At 47.9% G+C, this 16498-nt stretch overlaps 1 protein-coding gene across 1 annotated transcript; it reads right to left on the bottom strand.

The window, feature by feature from the left end:
• Positions 1-5393: 5393 nt before the first annotated feature.
• LOC143838632 (myotrophin) lies at positions 5394-16493 on the bottom strand. The gene is made up of 4 exons (XM_077340326.1): positions 16289-16493; positions 11698-11811; positions 10702-10785; positions 5394-7411 (listed from the first exon to the last, which is right to left on the bottom strand). Exons 1-4 carry the CDS (start codon positions 16358-16360, stop codon positions 7325-7327), a joined length of 357 nt encoding a protein of 118 aa, XP_077196441.1. The 5' UTR covers positions 16361-16493; the 3' UTR covers positions 5394-7324.
• Between the last annotated feature and the right edge of the window lie 5 nt (positions 16494-16498).

Below are 16498 nucleotides of genomic sequence, written 5' to 3'. Positions count from 1 at the left end.
GTGAAGCTTTGTTTTTTCATATTATTCATGCAACTGTCCACATTAATCTCCTTACAGTTTTGAATCTGGCATTGTAGAATAACGTGAAGTAGAAGAAGAAGAAGAAGAAGAGTTGGTTCTTATATGCCGCTTTTCCCTACCCGGAGGAGGCCCAAAGCGGCTTACAGTCGCCTTCCCATTCCTCTCCCCACAACAGACACCCTGTGGGGTAGGTGAGGCTGAGAGAGCCCTGATATCACTGCTCGGTCCGAACAGTTTTATCAGTGCCGTGGCGAGCCCAAGGTCACCCAGCTGGTTGCATGTGGGGGAGGGCAGAATCAAACCTGGCATGCCAGATTAGAAGTCCGCACTCCTAACCACTACACCAAACTGGCTCTCAGTACTGTAGCATGCAACATAAGCAAGATTGCAAGAAGCAAGATTGCATAACATTTATTCTGCAAGTTTTTGTATTTTGCTTTTATGCAAAAGTTGGACCATAAGGAAGGCCGAGCGTCAAAGAATTGAGGCTTTTGAACTCTGGTGCTGGAGAAGAGTCTTGCGAGTCCCTTGGACTGCAAGGCGAACAAACTGAAGAGATCAGCCCAGACTGCTCCTTAGAAGGCCAGATCCTAAAGATGAAACTCAAATACTTTGGCCACCTCATGAGAAGGAAGGACTCCCTGGAGAAGAGCACGCTGGGAGTGATTGAGGGCAAAAGAAGAAGGGGACTACAGAGAATGAGGTGGCTGGATGGAATCACTGAAGCAGTCCGGGGAATGGTAGAGGACAGGAGGGCCTGGAGGATCATTGTCCATGGGGTCACGATGGGTTGGACACGACTTTGCATCTAACAACAGCAACAACCACTATAATTCAACTTTTAGAGGGAGGTATACCATTTGCATTGGCTGGGTGCATGATTATAAGTGTGCTGGTTTACTTTGGAGGCATCAAGGCCTGCCTTAGTGAAGAGTTTATATAGAAAGAAAGTAGAGTTTAATGACATCTTAAAAACTAAGCTTTTTATGAACTGGTGTTCACTGTACCACCTGGCTAAAGAGTCCAATAGTCCCAATATACAGGAGGTATAGTCAGAAAGATCTCAGGCAGCCTTTTACATGATCTGAACATTTAACATGCAATGTTGAAGAAAATTTGGTTTTTATACCCACTTTTCACTACCTGAATGAGTCTCAAAGTGGCTTACAGTTGCCTTCTCTTCCTCTACCCACAACAGATACCCTGTGAGGCAGGTAGGGCTGAGAGAACTCTGAGAACTGTGACTCTCCCAAGGTCACCCAGATGGCTGCATGTGTGGGAGTGGGGAATCAAGCCAGGCTCTCTACATTAAAGTCCTTTGCTCTTAGTGACTACACCACGCTGGTTCTCAAGGTGCACCACCATGCTACACTGCTAATCTGCTCACAGGGACTATTTTATTCACCTGCCACTATCTGGACCTTACCAGCTTTCTGAATTGCCCCATTCCAATTAGGCTAAAGCACTGGGGAAGAGTTGCTTCGGGCCCCATTATGTACTTCTCTGTTCTGCTCGTCACAAGGACAAGAAGGTCTTTGTGGTCGATGGTTGCCGAAGTCCAACATCAGACCCACAAAAAAGGAAGAAATGACAGATCTCTATCCGGGTAAGTGGGCAGATTCTTTTTGCTGCTAGTGCCCTATCTGTCTCCAGACTGTTTGGCCATAGTGATCCATGTGATGGTCACCTCTAGATTAGACTTCTGTAACTTGCTTTATGTGGCCTACCCTTGTCCTTGACCCAGACATTCCAGGTGGAACAGAATGCAGCATCTAAGGTCCTCACTGGGTCATCATGGAGGACCCATTTCCAGCCTGTGCTGAGGCAGCTGCACTGATTACCAGTTATGGCCTGGATCGAGTTGAAGGTTTTGGTTTTGGATCTTTAAGGCCATATGCAGCGTGGACCCTGCCAATCTCAGGGACTGCTTATCTTCTTGTGCCTCCCGTAGGGCCTTGCGCTCTGTGCATGCTAATCTGTTAGTGGTCCCTGATTCTATAGAGGTGTGCCTGGTCCTGGCCCTGACCTGGTGAAATGAGCTCCCGAAAAGCTGAGGGCCCTGATGGAGATGTCAAAGTCCCACAGAGCCTGCAAAATGGAGCTTTTCTGGCAGGTCTTTGGTTGAGGCTGGGTTGCTTTAAGAGTGTTGGCCTCCCCCCCCCCCGGGTTTCTTTCACTACATCATCTATTGAACCCTTTGGGGATGTTATGGATTCTAAATGTAATAAATACCATACCGTAGAACGTAAAAACAATCCTGTAAGTCCATGAACCCTATTCCCTTCATAAGGGATCTTTCTGAACCATTCTTTTAATGCTCGATTGTCCTTACAGAACTGTCCTCCTAAACTATTCAGTTTTACCTAGTTTGCAGCATGAAAAGTATAAAGTAGCCTTCTGACCTCAGGCAGGCAATTCCTCAAGGTGGAGGTGCCAACAGCAAGTGTATGTGCATTGGCAATTGTATTAGCATGCCCATTTTCATGAGTCGCCATGGTGGAGCATAGGGAGAGAGGTGCACTACCGGCATGAGGGTCCAGGATCGTGAATGGTTTTATACCTTGAATGGAATCTGGTAACTGATGGGCAGCCGATGGAATGACTGCAGGATGGATGGGCAACCCCCAAAATCCTGCCTCTTTCTGGGCTCTCAACCAAACCACAGAACAAATCCAAGTGATTATCAGCCAATCAGTGCCCTTGGAACTCTGCTGGGTGGGAGGAGTTCAGCAAGCCTCACTATAAAAGGAAATCTCCTCAGGCAGGGACTTGGAGACTGTGGTCAAAAATCAGATTATTTGTATTTGGGATTTTTTTTATTTAGGTAGGAATGGTAGGTTTAGGGAAGAAAGATTATTTTTAGGTGATAAATAAGCATCTTAGTGAAAGCCAGAAGGACTGAATCTACTTAGGCGATTTCTGAGAACCTGAGATGAAAGGGTAAACATCCCTTTCATGAAACCTGCATCTTAATAACCTATTCCAGTCTACCTACTAACCTGAGGCAAATACTCTGGAGAAAGGAAGCAAGAATCTTACTTCATTGTTTAGAACTGGGGCGAAGTACATTAAATAAAGTATTCAGTCCCTTGGGGGAAAGGCTTTAACTGCTGGGTTGCAGTCGAGAGTCATTTTACCAAAACATTCCTCACACAACACTCAGTTTAAAACCCTATTTCTCCCATTAATTCAAGCATGTTCTTTTGCTTTCCCCTGTGTCTTCTCTGTCCAGTTGAATATTTACTAAGAGGGGGTCTAAATTTACCTCATAACATAACTATAAAAGAGCAGTCTTTCTTCATAGATCCACGTCTCCCGTTTTCATGACTCTGGTGATTCGAAGATAAAGAGAGCCTAGGGTGAGGGGGAGGAGCCATTTCAGAAAGCTCCCTGAGGTGTTTCAATAAAGCCTTGAGGGAGGGTCTAAATTTACCTCATAACTACACCCAATAGCATTATAGGTGTCTGAATAAAAGAGCAGTCTTTCATCATGGATCCATGTCTCCCGTTTTCATGACTCTGGTGATTCGAAGATAAAGAGAGCCTAGGGTGAGGGGGAGGAGCCATTTTAGAAAGCTCCCTGAGGTGTTTCAATAAAGTCTTGAGCCTTGAGGGAGGGTCTAAATTTACCTCATAACTACACCCAATAGCATTATAGGTGTCTGAATAAAAGAGCAGTCTTTCATCATAGATCCACGTCTCCCGTTTTCATGACTCTGGTGATTCGAAGATAAAGAGAGCCTAGGGTGAGTGGGAGGAGCCATTTTAGAAAGCTCTCTGAGGTGTTTCCACCATAATAAAGCCCTGAGCCCAGGGTATAATGCTTATATTTCTCCCATCATTGCCACAGGGTGTAATATGTATTGTTCACCTAGCTTCAGATAAAATAATAACTGAAGCGTTCTGTACCTACCAACTGAGGTGTCTGACCAATTCAAGTATCTGGGCATGAAATTGGGGTCACCATAAGTGGGCAGGTAGTTGTGAATATCTGTATTGTGCAGGGGGTTGGACTAGATGGAGGCCTCTTCCAGCTCTATATAATTTAATGATTATATAATTTAATTTTTCTACAGTTCCATGTTGCTTGTTGTTTCATTTCATTCATCATTGTTAATCTAAGTTATCTGTACTGTTTCTGTTCTGTTTCATGTGAACTGCCCTGAGCCTTTGAGGAGGGCGGTATACAAATATAATAAATTTGATGTAAAGCCCATTGTATGTGGTGATACAATGTGCGCTTGAACCCCTCCCACCCGACTTTGCGGCTTTGGCCGGGCAAAGGAGCAGACCCGCCACATCAGCCCAGCCTCATGGTCAGAATTTCAGATAGCATGTTGGCTGCCTTACCACCCTGAGACATAAGGGTTGGTTAAATAAGGGTTGTAGACAAACTGGAGCGTGTCCAGAGGAGGGCAACAAAGATGGTGAGGGGTTTGAAGACCAAGACATATGAGGAAAGGTTGGGGGAGCTTGGTCTGTTTAGCCTGGAGAAGAGATGACTAAGAGGGGATCTGATAATCACCTTCTAGTATTTAAAAGGCTGGAACAGAGGTGTTCTCTCTTGCCCCAGAGGAACAGACCAGATCAAATGGGATGAAATTAATGCAAAAGAAATTCCATGTAAACATCTAGAAGAAGTTCCTGACAGTTAGAGCAGTTTCTCAGTGGAACAGGCTTCCTCGGGAAGTGGTGGGTTCTCCATCTTTGGAGATTTTTAAACAGAGGCTGGATAGCCATCTGATGGAGAGGCTGATTCTGTGAAGGCTCAAGGGGGTGGCAGATGACATTGGATGAGCGATAGGGTTGTGAGTGTCCTGCTCAGTACAGGGGGTTGGACTAGATGACCCAGGAGGCCCTTCCTACTTTGATTCTCTGATTCTAGATACATTCATGGAGACTGAAGGCAAGCTCCACATTCAGAGACATTAATCCTTCAAATCCCAGAGTCAGGAGGCACCTCAGAAGGAAGACCAAGGCCTCTCTGCCCTGTTCTTGGCCCTCCAGAAGAACTGGTTGGCCACTGTATGAGATGGGATGCTGGACTGGATGTACCACTGGACTGATCCAACAGGACGCTTCTGATGTTATGAAGACTTCAGCCTCAATCCTGTTATTGGCCCTCCGGAGGAACTGGCTGGCCACTGTGTGAGACAGGAGGCTGGGATAGATGGACCACTGGTCTGATCCAGCAGGGCTCTTGTTATGTTCTTAGGATGCTGGACTAGATGGACCACTGCTCTGATTCAGGGGGGGGTCTTCTTATGTTCTGATGTTCAGACGCTGAGGCCATTTATAAGTTTAAGTGGTCAGAGGATCACAAACAATGGTCAGATGCAGAGGTGTCGGGGCAGAAATCAACAAAGCTTCACTTCAGAACACAGTTCAAGTTTATTCCATTCATTCTTGCAACACAAACTGAAACAAAGCATCATTCACCGGTCAGATGTGTATGAACCATGATAATGAAAAACCCAACTGTGGAAAAATAGTTACAGTCCTGGAAAAAGATCAAATATCAAAATGCACAAAGCATGGTTTTGCTTCCAGCGTTGGGTAGAAAGATATGACCGTTTCTCCGTTTACCAAACAGAAGACGTTTCCGTGGGGGGTTTCGCATGCGACGTGGCGACTGCTCCACTGAAGGCATTCCACTCTTACCAGCTTCTTCTATCCACTCAATTTACTATTTGCAGAAGAACAAAAACTAAGTTGGGAAAGCAGAGCCTGTACAAAGGGGAGTGGCCAACTTTGAGACCACAAGGCGTTAGTTCAAACTGGGAACAGCCCAGCACTAGCGACAGAGAGCGATTACAGGACTCTTTTTTAAGACTTTTCGTTAAACATCTCCTGGTTCCCCTCACAGCTGCCCCTTTGCTCACATATCATGAATGAGAAATGCAGAACAATTTGAGTTGCAGGTACTCAATAATATTCTCTTGTTTTGGAACAGAGACTCAACTGCTTGATTTCTCATTGGAAGGAAATGCTACAAGCATGGGGAACGGGCCACACAGTACTATAAATGCTATCAGGACTATAAGGGGAGGGATCTAAACGTAATATAAAATGGAGATATAAACCGGACAGCACATATCCTTGAGGCTATCACAGACTTGAGGTGAAGCCAGGGCAACTCTTATTGGGAAGGTTGACGTGGCCCAAATTTTGTCCTCGTTTTTCAGTCCGGTCTGGTGCTGTTTCTACTGGCAACTCTAAACCAACCGAAGCTTAACATGATGCAAAGAATTGTAAGTGAATGTCCCTAAGAAAGCTACCTTGCAAAGTGTTGGTGAAGAGACCCGTATAAACCGCTCTCTCCTTTCCTGGTCATGAGCTGCAGCCCACCCTGTGACCACTGAGTCTGCGGGACTGAATTTTTGGTTTCGAAAGACAATGCTAAGAGAGTGGATCACATCTCATCCTGAGGAGCATGCAGCACGGATAAGATCTATGTGGTGAGGGCACAGCTAGAGCAAGGATGCTTTGGCTTTCTTCAGAAGAACGATATGGGCCCCAAAGATTGTGAGCCATTTTGGGTTACGAATTAAGATATTCCAGTCTCCCTCACAAAGGGCAAAGCATGGATGCTCTAGCACCAAGGAGTCCGGGGCCATTGCTTGGTTCAAGCACATTTTATGACATGGAGGTAAGGGATTTTCAATCCGACGTCTTTCAAGAGCACTATTATCCCCAATCTGGCTGGCTCTCAACTAGAAAGTCCTGGGTCGTGGAGCACACATGATTCTTTGGTGGGCTCTTTGTGGAAAGAGTTGAGGATTAACATGGAATCCAATGATTAAAGTCTGGGACGTTTGAAACCAATTTCAGGAGCTCTGCTTATCGCAGGGTCTACCTGAGGCCTGGGGATGCAGCTTGATTGGAAATGAAGGTACAAAAGGCCTGGCTTTCCCCAGCCTTAACAAAACGAGAAAGCACAGAATGGTGCTACCCTTTCACAACATTTTCTGGAAATCCTAAGAGCATCAGAACAGCATACAGGCCACATTTTAGACCACGTTCTTCTTCCTTTCCCCAGGAGATGTCCAGCCTCGCTGGAGAGGGGAAAAGACTGTCCCACAAAGAAACAGTCCTAAGGAGACACCAGAAAAATGGGCTCCTTCCCCCTCCAGATGGACCTTCGCTCTCTTTTACAGGAGCCCCACCTGGTTGGGTTTACTGTAGTGGTTCCCCCCCCTCCCCGCCCCATCTTTAGTGGAAGAAGCTGGAAGATACAAAGAGTGACAGACAGGCAGCAGTGTGAGGCCACAGGAGAGAGAGACTAGACAGCTCAGTCAATCCCTCACTGGAGCAGAGCCTTGATCGCCTGATTGTCGGTAGCTTCCAAGGCAGTTAGTCCATCCGGTCCTCTCACCATCTTATCAGCACCCTGTCGAGAGAGGAGAAGAGTTACTGTCACACCGGAGATAAGGCCCAGCAGAGAACATCCACAGCTCTTTTGCACGAGAAGAACTGTATTCATCGTTGCTTTTCTTACGCAAGCGCCGTAATTCATGACAACACCTTCGTACTTTATGCTGAAACAAGTTTTCAGTTGTGTGTTTGAAACAAGGATTTAAGGCCTTCCACAATCCAAAAAGTACAGGTGCAGTGATGTCACAGTATTTTGTAGCTGCTTCTCCCCCAGCCACTGGAACCCAATACAGATTTCAATCTTCAAGTTTTCCAGTCTGGGCCACACTAGTAGGTGTGCCAACTTGAAGTCTGGACATAGCCTGGGGCATCTGTTCCCTGACTTTTAGCTTAAGGCACACAGCCTATGGCCTACAGCTGCCAGGTAAGCAAGACATTCCCAGGGTATGTTTGCCTGGCTTGTTGTCTGGTTTGCTTCCACACATTTGCTTCGTTTTGGACATTTCTGCAGGATGCTTTGGACCCCTTAGGGGGCCAAAACAGAAGCATCAATTTTTCCCTGAGGCTCTTCGGTTCTTTTGGCAAGGGTCGCTCTCAAAATCCATATGCTCTCTGAAGGGCAACGGTGGCATTCAAGGAATCCTGGCCTCTGCACCTACACGTGACCTTCTGAGCTCACCAGAAAAATCAGACTTGCATAGAATTCTCTTCACACCCACTTGTAGCTATACAAAATACTTAACATGCTAAGCTACCTAGCCGTGACTAAGCACGGCTTGCATTCCTGAAGAGGTAACTTGCATAGCCCACTAAGAATCCCAAGTATCAAGGATTTTAGGAATTAAAGGTAGCAAATATTTGAAATGATGAAATGGATCTATGCCTAGGGACATATACTACAAAAATAACCTGCGTAAAGTGCATATAGAGCTTCACCCTCCGCCACCTCCAACTGGATGCGGATCCTTGACCCTATAGAAGCACGTCGGACCTCAACAAGGGCCAGGGCCTCTTCAGTCCTGGCCTCCACCTGGTGGAATGAGCTCCCTGAAGAGATTAAGGCCCTGCTTGAACTTTGACAATACCGCAGGGCCTGCAAAAGGGAGGCATTTGCTTGAGGGCGACCAACTCAAAACATCTATAGCCCCCCCCCCCCCCCCCGACTGAGAGGTCAAACCTACTTAGGGATTTTCAATTATTATTGTTTTGTTGAAATGCTGTTCTAGTTGGTATGTTATATCATGATTGTTATCCGTTATACTGTTATAAGTTCTATTTAAATGTTCTACAATGTTTTATGTAAACCGCCCAGAGCCGTATGGAATGGGCTATATAAAAATCTAAATAAATAAATAAATATTTTTAAGTGAGAAGAATTCTGTTCATTGTTGTCGTTTTAGCAAGCAGCACGTTAAATGCTTCACTTCCAATTGCTAATCTTAGGTTCAAAAGGGCAACGGGAAAAGGTGCTTACACAACACTTTCCAAAGAACATACAATATATACAGGGCTGCCTACTCTAAAGGTAGCCTTTCAAACGTATTCATTGGGCGATTCAGACAAAATCTTGCCAAAGGGAAACGCCTGGCCTTTTCCATATGCGCCCAAGTATGTGGCCCAAACATTTAAAACTAAGTCAGAAAGGCATTTAGGGTGATATATGAAAGGCAGCAGATATAAAGTCTGAAATCTCTGCCCATGGGGCTGGGAGTTCAATCCCAGCAGCCGGCTCAAGGTTGACTCAGCCTTCCATCCTTCCAAGATCGGTAAAAAGAGTACCCAGCTTGCTGGGGGGTAAACGGTAATGACTGGGGAAGGCACTGGCAAACCACCCATATTGAGTCTGCCATGAAAACGCTGGAGGGCGTCACCCCAAGGGTCAGACATGACCTGGTGCTTGCACAGGGGATACCTTTACCTTTACTTTTAATGAAATAACTGTCAAAGGAAAGTAGCAGCAGAGAGAAAGAAAGCCTTCAGGATAGAAGGCTGTGATGGGCCACTCCTAGTTGAAGGTTTCTTCTGTGTGGCACGGGGAACTGGAACCTCATCAAGAACCCACTTGTAGCAGTACCATCATTGTAACAGCATGTGCTGCTCCATAAACTACAATGGAGAGTTTATTCTAAAAATGGACATCCTGTCTTACTGAGACTATTGGTTTGGGCTCTGGGGTGTGACACTGGGAGCTAGACTAGATACCAGGGTGCGACATTGTTGGCTAGATGAGATGGATGGCCTAGGGATGTGCCAAAGACTGCATCTGGGATGTTCTATTACTGAGCCCTTGCCCTGAACATGGGAGGTGGGTGGGGTGGAGACAGGGTGTTGGCCAATTAATATAGAGACAAACCCCACACAATTGAAAGCAGCTGCTCTTGATTTCAGGGGCTCTAGGCCAGTGGTTCTCAACCTGGGGGTCGGGACCCCTTTGGGGGTCGAACAACCATTTCACAGCGGTCGCAGCAGGGCAAGCAGCTTGGCTGGGAGGGCGCTATCCACACAACAGCCTTGCGGGGTATATCGAGATTGAGCGTTCCTCTGTCTGGAGCATCGGAAAAGAGCGAGATCGCCATGGTGGGACAAGAGGCAGAACTGAACTGAGAAACCCCGGAAAAAACCCATTTTATAGACAATCATGAACCATGGATCTTCACGCCATTGGTCAGCTTCAGTTTAATTTCTGTGAAAGAACCCTGGCATAATTGTATGGTTGGGGGTCACCACAACAGGAGGAATTGTATTAAAGGGTTGCGGCATTAGGAAGGTTGAGAACCACTGCTCTAGATGAAGACACTCAGCACTGAGAAAACTGAACTCTTCTTCTGCTTTAAAGAGCTATTGTTTCTGGCTTCCCTAAAATGGAGGTGGCCGTTCACACGGATATCCTCATTCATCATGTTGTCCCATGTCTACTGTCACCAACACTGTGGTTGACAGAATGGGTAGAGGCCAGTTTGAGTTCTGGTTTCTATGAGAGTGTCCCTTATTCCAGCACTTCTGCTGTCCAGAACATTCACCACTGTGCAGAACAGCACAATCCGTGCCCCATCCGGGGCAGTGATGCTCTGTATTCTTGGTGCTTGGGAGGCAACGGTGGGAAGGCTTCTGGAGTTCTGAGCTCACCAGTGGACCTCCTGAGGGCACCTGAATTCTGGCCACCGTGCACCACACAGTGTTGGATTGGATGGGCCACTGGTCTAATTCAACATGACTTCTCTCTTATATTCTCATGTCCCCACAGTTTGAAAGAAGTCTTAAAATGGGCATGCGAAACCCCTATTGGGGCAGCCCTCCAACTCTTACCTTTGACAGAAGCAGCTTCACGCAAGTCATGTGGCCTTCGTAGACTGCTGAAAGGAGTGGAGTGATACTGTGTTTGTCTGGAGCCTGTAGAAAAGAAGGGCCCCGCTTGATGAGAATTGTTTGGACTTCACCCGAGAGTAGCAGACTGTTCTAATAATACACTAATGAGGTCATGGTGGTTATTAAGAATCGGCAAGGAAGAACTGAATCCGAATAAAACACAGGCCTGCATCTATGCACACATAGTATCTGAGTGTGCATTCTGGAGTTTTTAAGGGTTGGGGAGGGGGGGACAGAAATCTACCCCAATTCTTCCCTCTGGTTGCTATAGGTTTTTGAACTTCCTGAAACTCTGTACGTGTCTTTCTGTGTGTGTCAGAGAGCCCACCTTCAAAAACGATGGGAACAAATTGAGGGTTTGCAGTGGAAGGGGAACTTGTGGAAATCAGCTCCACCCGCCCCCCACACACACACTGAAAACAGAAATGCCCTTAAGGCTTAACAGGAGTGTTTGCACACAGGCCGCTGATATCCTACAAACAGTATCCCCAGGAGATGGGGCCCATTTATTTGTACACTGACAGCCTAATGATGGAGCAGATCACTTACTCTCTGCTTGGTCTGAGCCAATGCATCTGTTCTGTAACACCCCAGAAGGAGAGGGGGGACAGGCTTTCACACAGCTTGTTGAAGCAAACTCATTGGAGTCACCCAGATTAACCCAATCAGCGGTTTTCAATCACCCGGAGGACTAGCCAGTTACTAAAGGCTGGAGGACTGAGTAGGCCATAAAAGCATCAAGGGGCTTAAAAGACCGTTGCTCATTACATATCTACCCATTCCATCTTCTCCTTGAATACACCAGGTTTTGAAACAACACAAACGCCTGCAAAACACGGGACAAAACGGAAGCCTCTCCCATCTCTCAGATGTCCTGCCCCCTGTTAGCCATCCACACAGTCTCTCTCCAGGTCCCACGGATTGTAGTCAACATACATTAACATCAGCGCCTTTCAGTAGAAGGAACTCCAGGATCTCAAGCTGCCCGCAATCCGCCGCATAGTGAAGAGGTTTTCTCCCGCCTTCCAGAGTCCGATTCACATCTTCACCCTTTAGCAGGAAGAAACGGCAGTGAAAATTCAATGCTGTATTGGAAAATAAAGGTCAGCTGGTTACGTTCTACCCCAAGCCTGGCTTTAGCACTCTGTTCCATATTAGTTTCAGAGATCTTAAAACGGGGGGGGGGGGGGGGGGGCAGGGTGACAAGGTGGCAAGACCACATCTGGGTTCAAGAATCAGGCTTTTTTTTTCAAACCAAAGAAACACAATCTTCAGTGCATTAGCCACAATACAGTTTTGTTTTTTTCTCAGTTTCAACCCCCATGTTTTCCTTGGCTTACTATGTCACCTACTTCTTGCTTGGCATTGTGAGAGGACCGTCCCTCCGGGGCAAGAGAGACCAGAACCAATGGGATGAGATTAATGCAAAAGAAATTCCATATCAACATCCGGAAGGAGTTCCTGACAGTCAGAGCGATTCCTCAGTGGAACAGGCTTCCTCGGGAGGGGGTGGGTTCTCCATCTTTGAAGATTTTGAAACAGAGGCTGGATAGCCCAACCTTTCCTCATATGTCTCCAAGTATGTTTCAATCCCAACCGCAAGGGAGAAAAGGATGATCCCTCAAAACTGGTGTTCCAGCTATGCGAACAAACCTGACAAGCAGACTTAGGGACATATTTCTATCATGGCAGTTAGACAGGGCAGAGGCTAAGAGGTCACTTTCCTAAGAAAAATAATTTGAAAGGGAACCCAGCTTCTAAAGAGTGATGCTGGCGGATCAGGGCCACTTGCCTTCCACTAGCCAGTGATGCCATTCCAAGCCATACATCTGGCCAGGGGATTCCCAATGCTCATCTGAGCCACCACGCAGGAACCTCAGTGTTGAAGTGAACACAGCATAACAGACCAACCCCCTCCCCTTGACCCAACACTAACAGAGGTACCCTCAAGTTAAGCAGCATGAAGGCAAGTCAATGGACATGTCCTAGGAGCTGGAATTTGGCCTTCAGAAAGGGCACCTCAGTTCTCTGAGTCTCTGCACTCCCACACTCCCACCCCACACAATCGCAGATGCCAGAAAAGTAGCAGCGGATGTGCCAGCAAGCACAAAGCCTGTAAACAGCAGTCCTGGGGAGCCAGAATGTGATGGGGGGTTTTAAGGGCTGGGCCTAAAAACTACCCGGGGAGAAAATGATTATGAAGAGGGACGGATTACGAAGAGTGCAGAAAGCTGATCAGCAGGCACAGATCTTATGAAACCTTACTGAGACCTGGAAATTGATCGGGCCCGTTGTGAGGCAGCATTAGCGCCAGAGCGCACAGATCACAAAGACATGATACGCCAGAACAAGGAGAACGTGTGGATGTGAGGGGCCAGGAAACGAGAGCAGGGGACAGGGGAGAGGCACGGGAGCTGCCCAGCAGGGAGAGAACCAAAAACCTGATCGAGATGAGGTGGAAAGGAAAGGAGCTGGATATTTTTATCTTGGGTTGCGGGGGGGGGGGTAGAAAGAGGCATCAAAAAAGGTAGAGGGGGCCTCCAAGGGTGCAGGACGAAAGAACTGGCTGGGGAGGACTTTGTAGGTGTGTTTTCATGAGGGAAACAGCCCACAGCTGGTATGTGCAACTCTCTAGAAGTCATCAATGAGAAAACACTGCAGGGTAACATCCCATAACTGACTTTGTTAATAGGCATAAATGCCCCAGTAATTTCAGCCTTCAGAGAATAAGGCAAGTAGCTCAAATATAGTATTTTAATCTTGCTGTTTTCTATACTATACAATTGTTTTATGTATCAGTGTTGGAAGCCGTCCCGGGCAGGGTAAAATAAATGGAAAATAAAATTCATAACCTGCCCCCCCAGCTTCGCAGAGTACTCTGATGGTGGCAATGTGTACCTTCTTCAAGGAAGTGTCAAAGCCCAAGACATTCATAACCATACTAGACACAAAAGTGGCAGCAGCCTGTTCAGCAGTTGCTCCATCCACAGAGAGAGAGAGAGAGATGCAAGGGTTGGAAGCTGAACAGCAAAGATGTAGCCCCATCTGAATGTATGAAGCTGTCTTGTATTGGATCACACAATAACACCATGAAATGAAAATTAATCCCTTGAATGGGAAAACAGGTTGCATGAGGCAAGTTTAATGGCAGTTGACTGCAGGAGCAGCCAATACTGATTCATTTTACTGTTTTAACTAGGAATTATTGTTTTTAAAGGTTATTTATATATTGTTAATACGTGGTTAACCGCCCTGAACAAACAATGCTGGAAGGAACGTTCTTATAAATACATAAAATAAAACAATTGCTCTATCCAAATCAGTACTGTCAAACTTGCAGTGGCTCTCCAGGGAAGTCTTTTGCATCTCAGGTTCAACCATAAGTGTATTCCATGAGAAGGCCTCGCAAAGACCATTCGCTAACAGAGACCCTGGAAAATCCATGCCACTCAGTAACACTGAACTACTTAGATCAGGCTTTCTCAACCAGGGTTTTATGAAACCCTGGAAGAGTTTCCCAAATGGGGGGGAGTTAATTAATCCTTACCGCTTGTTCTCCCTAACATTTGGGAAAGGCCCGTGTGGGCGGAGCGCAATCTAGGACACATCCAGTGTCTGGACTAAGCTTCCGCTCGTACGGGCTAATCTGGCTGTGCCAAGTGCCCGCCTCCAGAGCCCAGCCGTGATCCATTGAGCTAGCCTTGCGCTTACCTGCCTTGGCTGCTGGCCCAACCCGCCCACCAGTGGCTGCACCGACCTGGCTACCAGGCTGTGCCCAGATTGCCCCGCCTCCTACAGCACCCGCCCCCTTAAGCTGGACACAAGGCGCACTCGTCACCTTGCGCTCACTGCATTCCTGACTGCATTGGGCTTCTTTACTAGTTTTAAATATATATTTAAAATTTGTTAAACATTTATTGGGTTATATGACCATATAAGATCATGTTGGCTAGTGATAGTCCTGGAGGGGCCCCAGGTGGGTATGTAAGCCCCGTTCTCCACAACCATATTCTGCACAATTGTGTCACTTGTGGGGTTTCTCAAAGCTTGAAGAATATTTCTGGGATTTCTCAATGGTAAAAAAGTTAATAAAGACTGACTTAAATCAATAGGTATGGATGGCTGTAAAAGACAGATTAATGGAGGAGAGATTCATCAATGCCTACAAGCCATGGCAATTAAAGGGAACCTGCAAAGGCAGTAAACCCCTGAATCCCAGAGCCAGGAATCAACATCAGGGGAAGGCCTTGGCCTCTATGTCCTGTTTTCGGATCTCCAGAAGAACTGGTTGGCCACTGTGTGAGATGGAATACTGGACTAGATGGACCATTGGTCGGATCCAGCAGAGCTTTTATTTTCTTTAATAATGAAAGGGTCTTTTCAGTCTTGGCCCCAGCCCGGTGGAACACTCTGCTTGAAGAGATCAGTGCCCTGAGGTATCTTAAACTATTCCAGAGAGCCTGCAAAACAGGAGCTGTTCAGGCCTATGGTTGAGGCCAGGAAAGAACATCATAGATTCTGGTCTCCCCGCACCCATCTTCCATCTGGAGTGATTTCAAATGCCAAAAGACAAGGGCAGGCAGAGGACAATAGCAGCTGTGACTGGATGGGGTGTGATATGCAGAGAGGTCACAGAAATCAGCGCTGGTGAAATGGCAGGAGATCAGTGGCTCACAAAAGCAACAGTGGGAGGGCTTCTTGAGTTCTGGCCCTGCTGGTGACCTCCTCATGGCCCCTGGGCTTCGGCTCCTGTGTGACACAGACTGTTGACCTGGATGAGTCATTGACCTGATCCAAGATAACTTCTCTTATGTCCTTAAGGTCTTGCTGGTGCACCTCCTGAGGGCACCTGGGTTTCATCCCCTGTGTGACACAGAGGGTTCAACTGGATGGGCCATTGGCTTAATCCAACATGGCTTCTCTTATGTTCTGATGTCTGGGGCACTGATGGTCTACATTCTTGGTGCTGTGGGGGGTCCCATTGGGGGTTCTTCTGGAGTTCTGGTCCCACTGGTAGACCTCCTGATGGCGCCTGGGTTTTGGTCCTTGTGTGACACAGAGCTCTAGGACCGAGTGGGCCACTGGCCTGGTCTGGCACAGCTTCTCTTGTGTTCTGATGGCCCCTGGGCTTTGGCCACTGTGTGGCACAGAGTGCTGGACTGGTTGGTCCACAGGCCTGATGCAGCACGGCTTCTTATCTCCGTCTCCATCCCTTGGCAGCTGCACTCCTCCGACCTCGCCCTCCGGAGCAGTTCCATCCCTCCAGGCCCAAACTTCCCAAGGCCGCCGGGCCCTCGCTCGAGGCACGCTCGCCAGGGCGCCCAGCCCAGCCCAGCCCAGCCCAGGCGCCGCGCCCACACGCAGCCTGCCTCTCGCCCCAGGGCGCGCGCTCCGCTGCGGGCTCGGAAAGGCGGCGCCGCCACACCCCCACCGTGCTCCGGAGGCCGGGCAGAGCGCGCTGCGAGAGGGGCCTGGGCCTGGGTCTGCTGCTGCGGCGACCCCTCCCTCCTTCCCTTCGGCGGCTCACCTTGGCGACGTAGTCCTTCACCTCGTCCAGGTCGCCGTTCTTGAGGGCCCACATGAACTCCTTGTCCGACATCCCGGCGGCCGCCGCCCTCCGTCCCTGCCTGCCTCTCTCCGTCCCTGCCTGCCTGACAGCCGCGGAACGGGGCCGGCGGCGCTCGGGCGGAAGGGGCGGGGCCGCGCCGGAAGGGCCGCCTCCAACCGACGCAGCAAC

The sequence above is a fragment of the Paroedura picta genome, chromosome 5 (genome assembly GCF_049243985.1).
Source record: "Paroedura picta isolate Pp20150507F chromosome 5, Ppicta_v3.0, whole genome shotgun sequence".
NCBI classification, from domain to species: domain Eukaryota; kingdom Metazoa; phylum Chordata; class Lepidosauria; order Squamata; family Gekkonidae; genus Paroedura; species Paroedura picta.
This window is presented reverse-complemented; position numbering and strand designations above follow the sequence as displayed.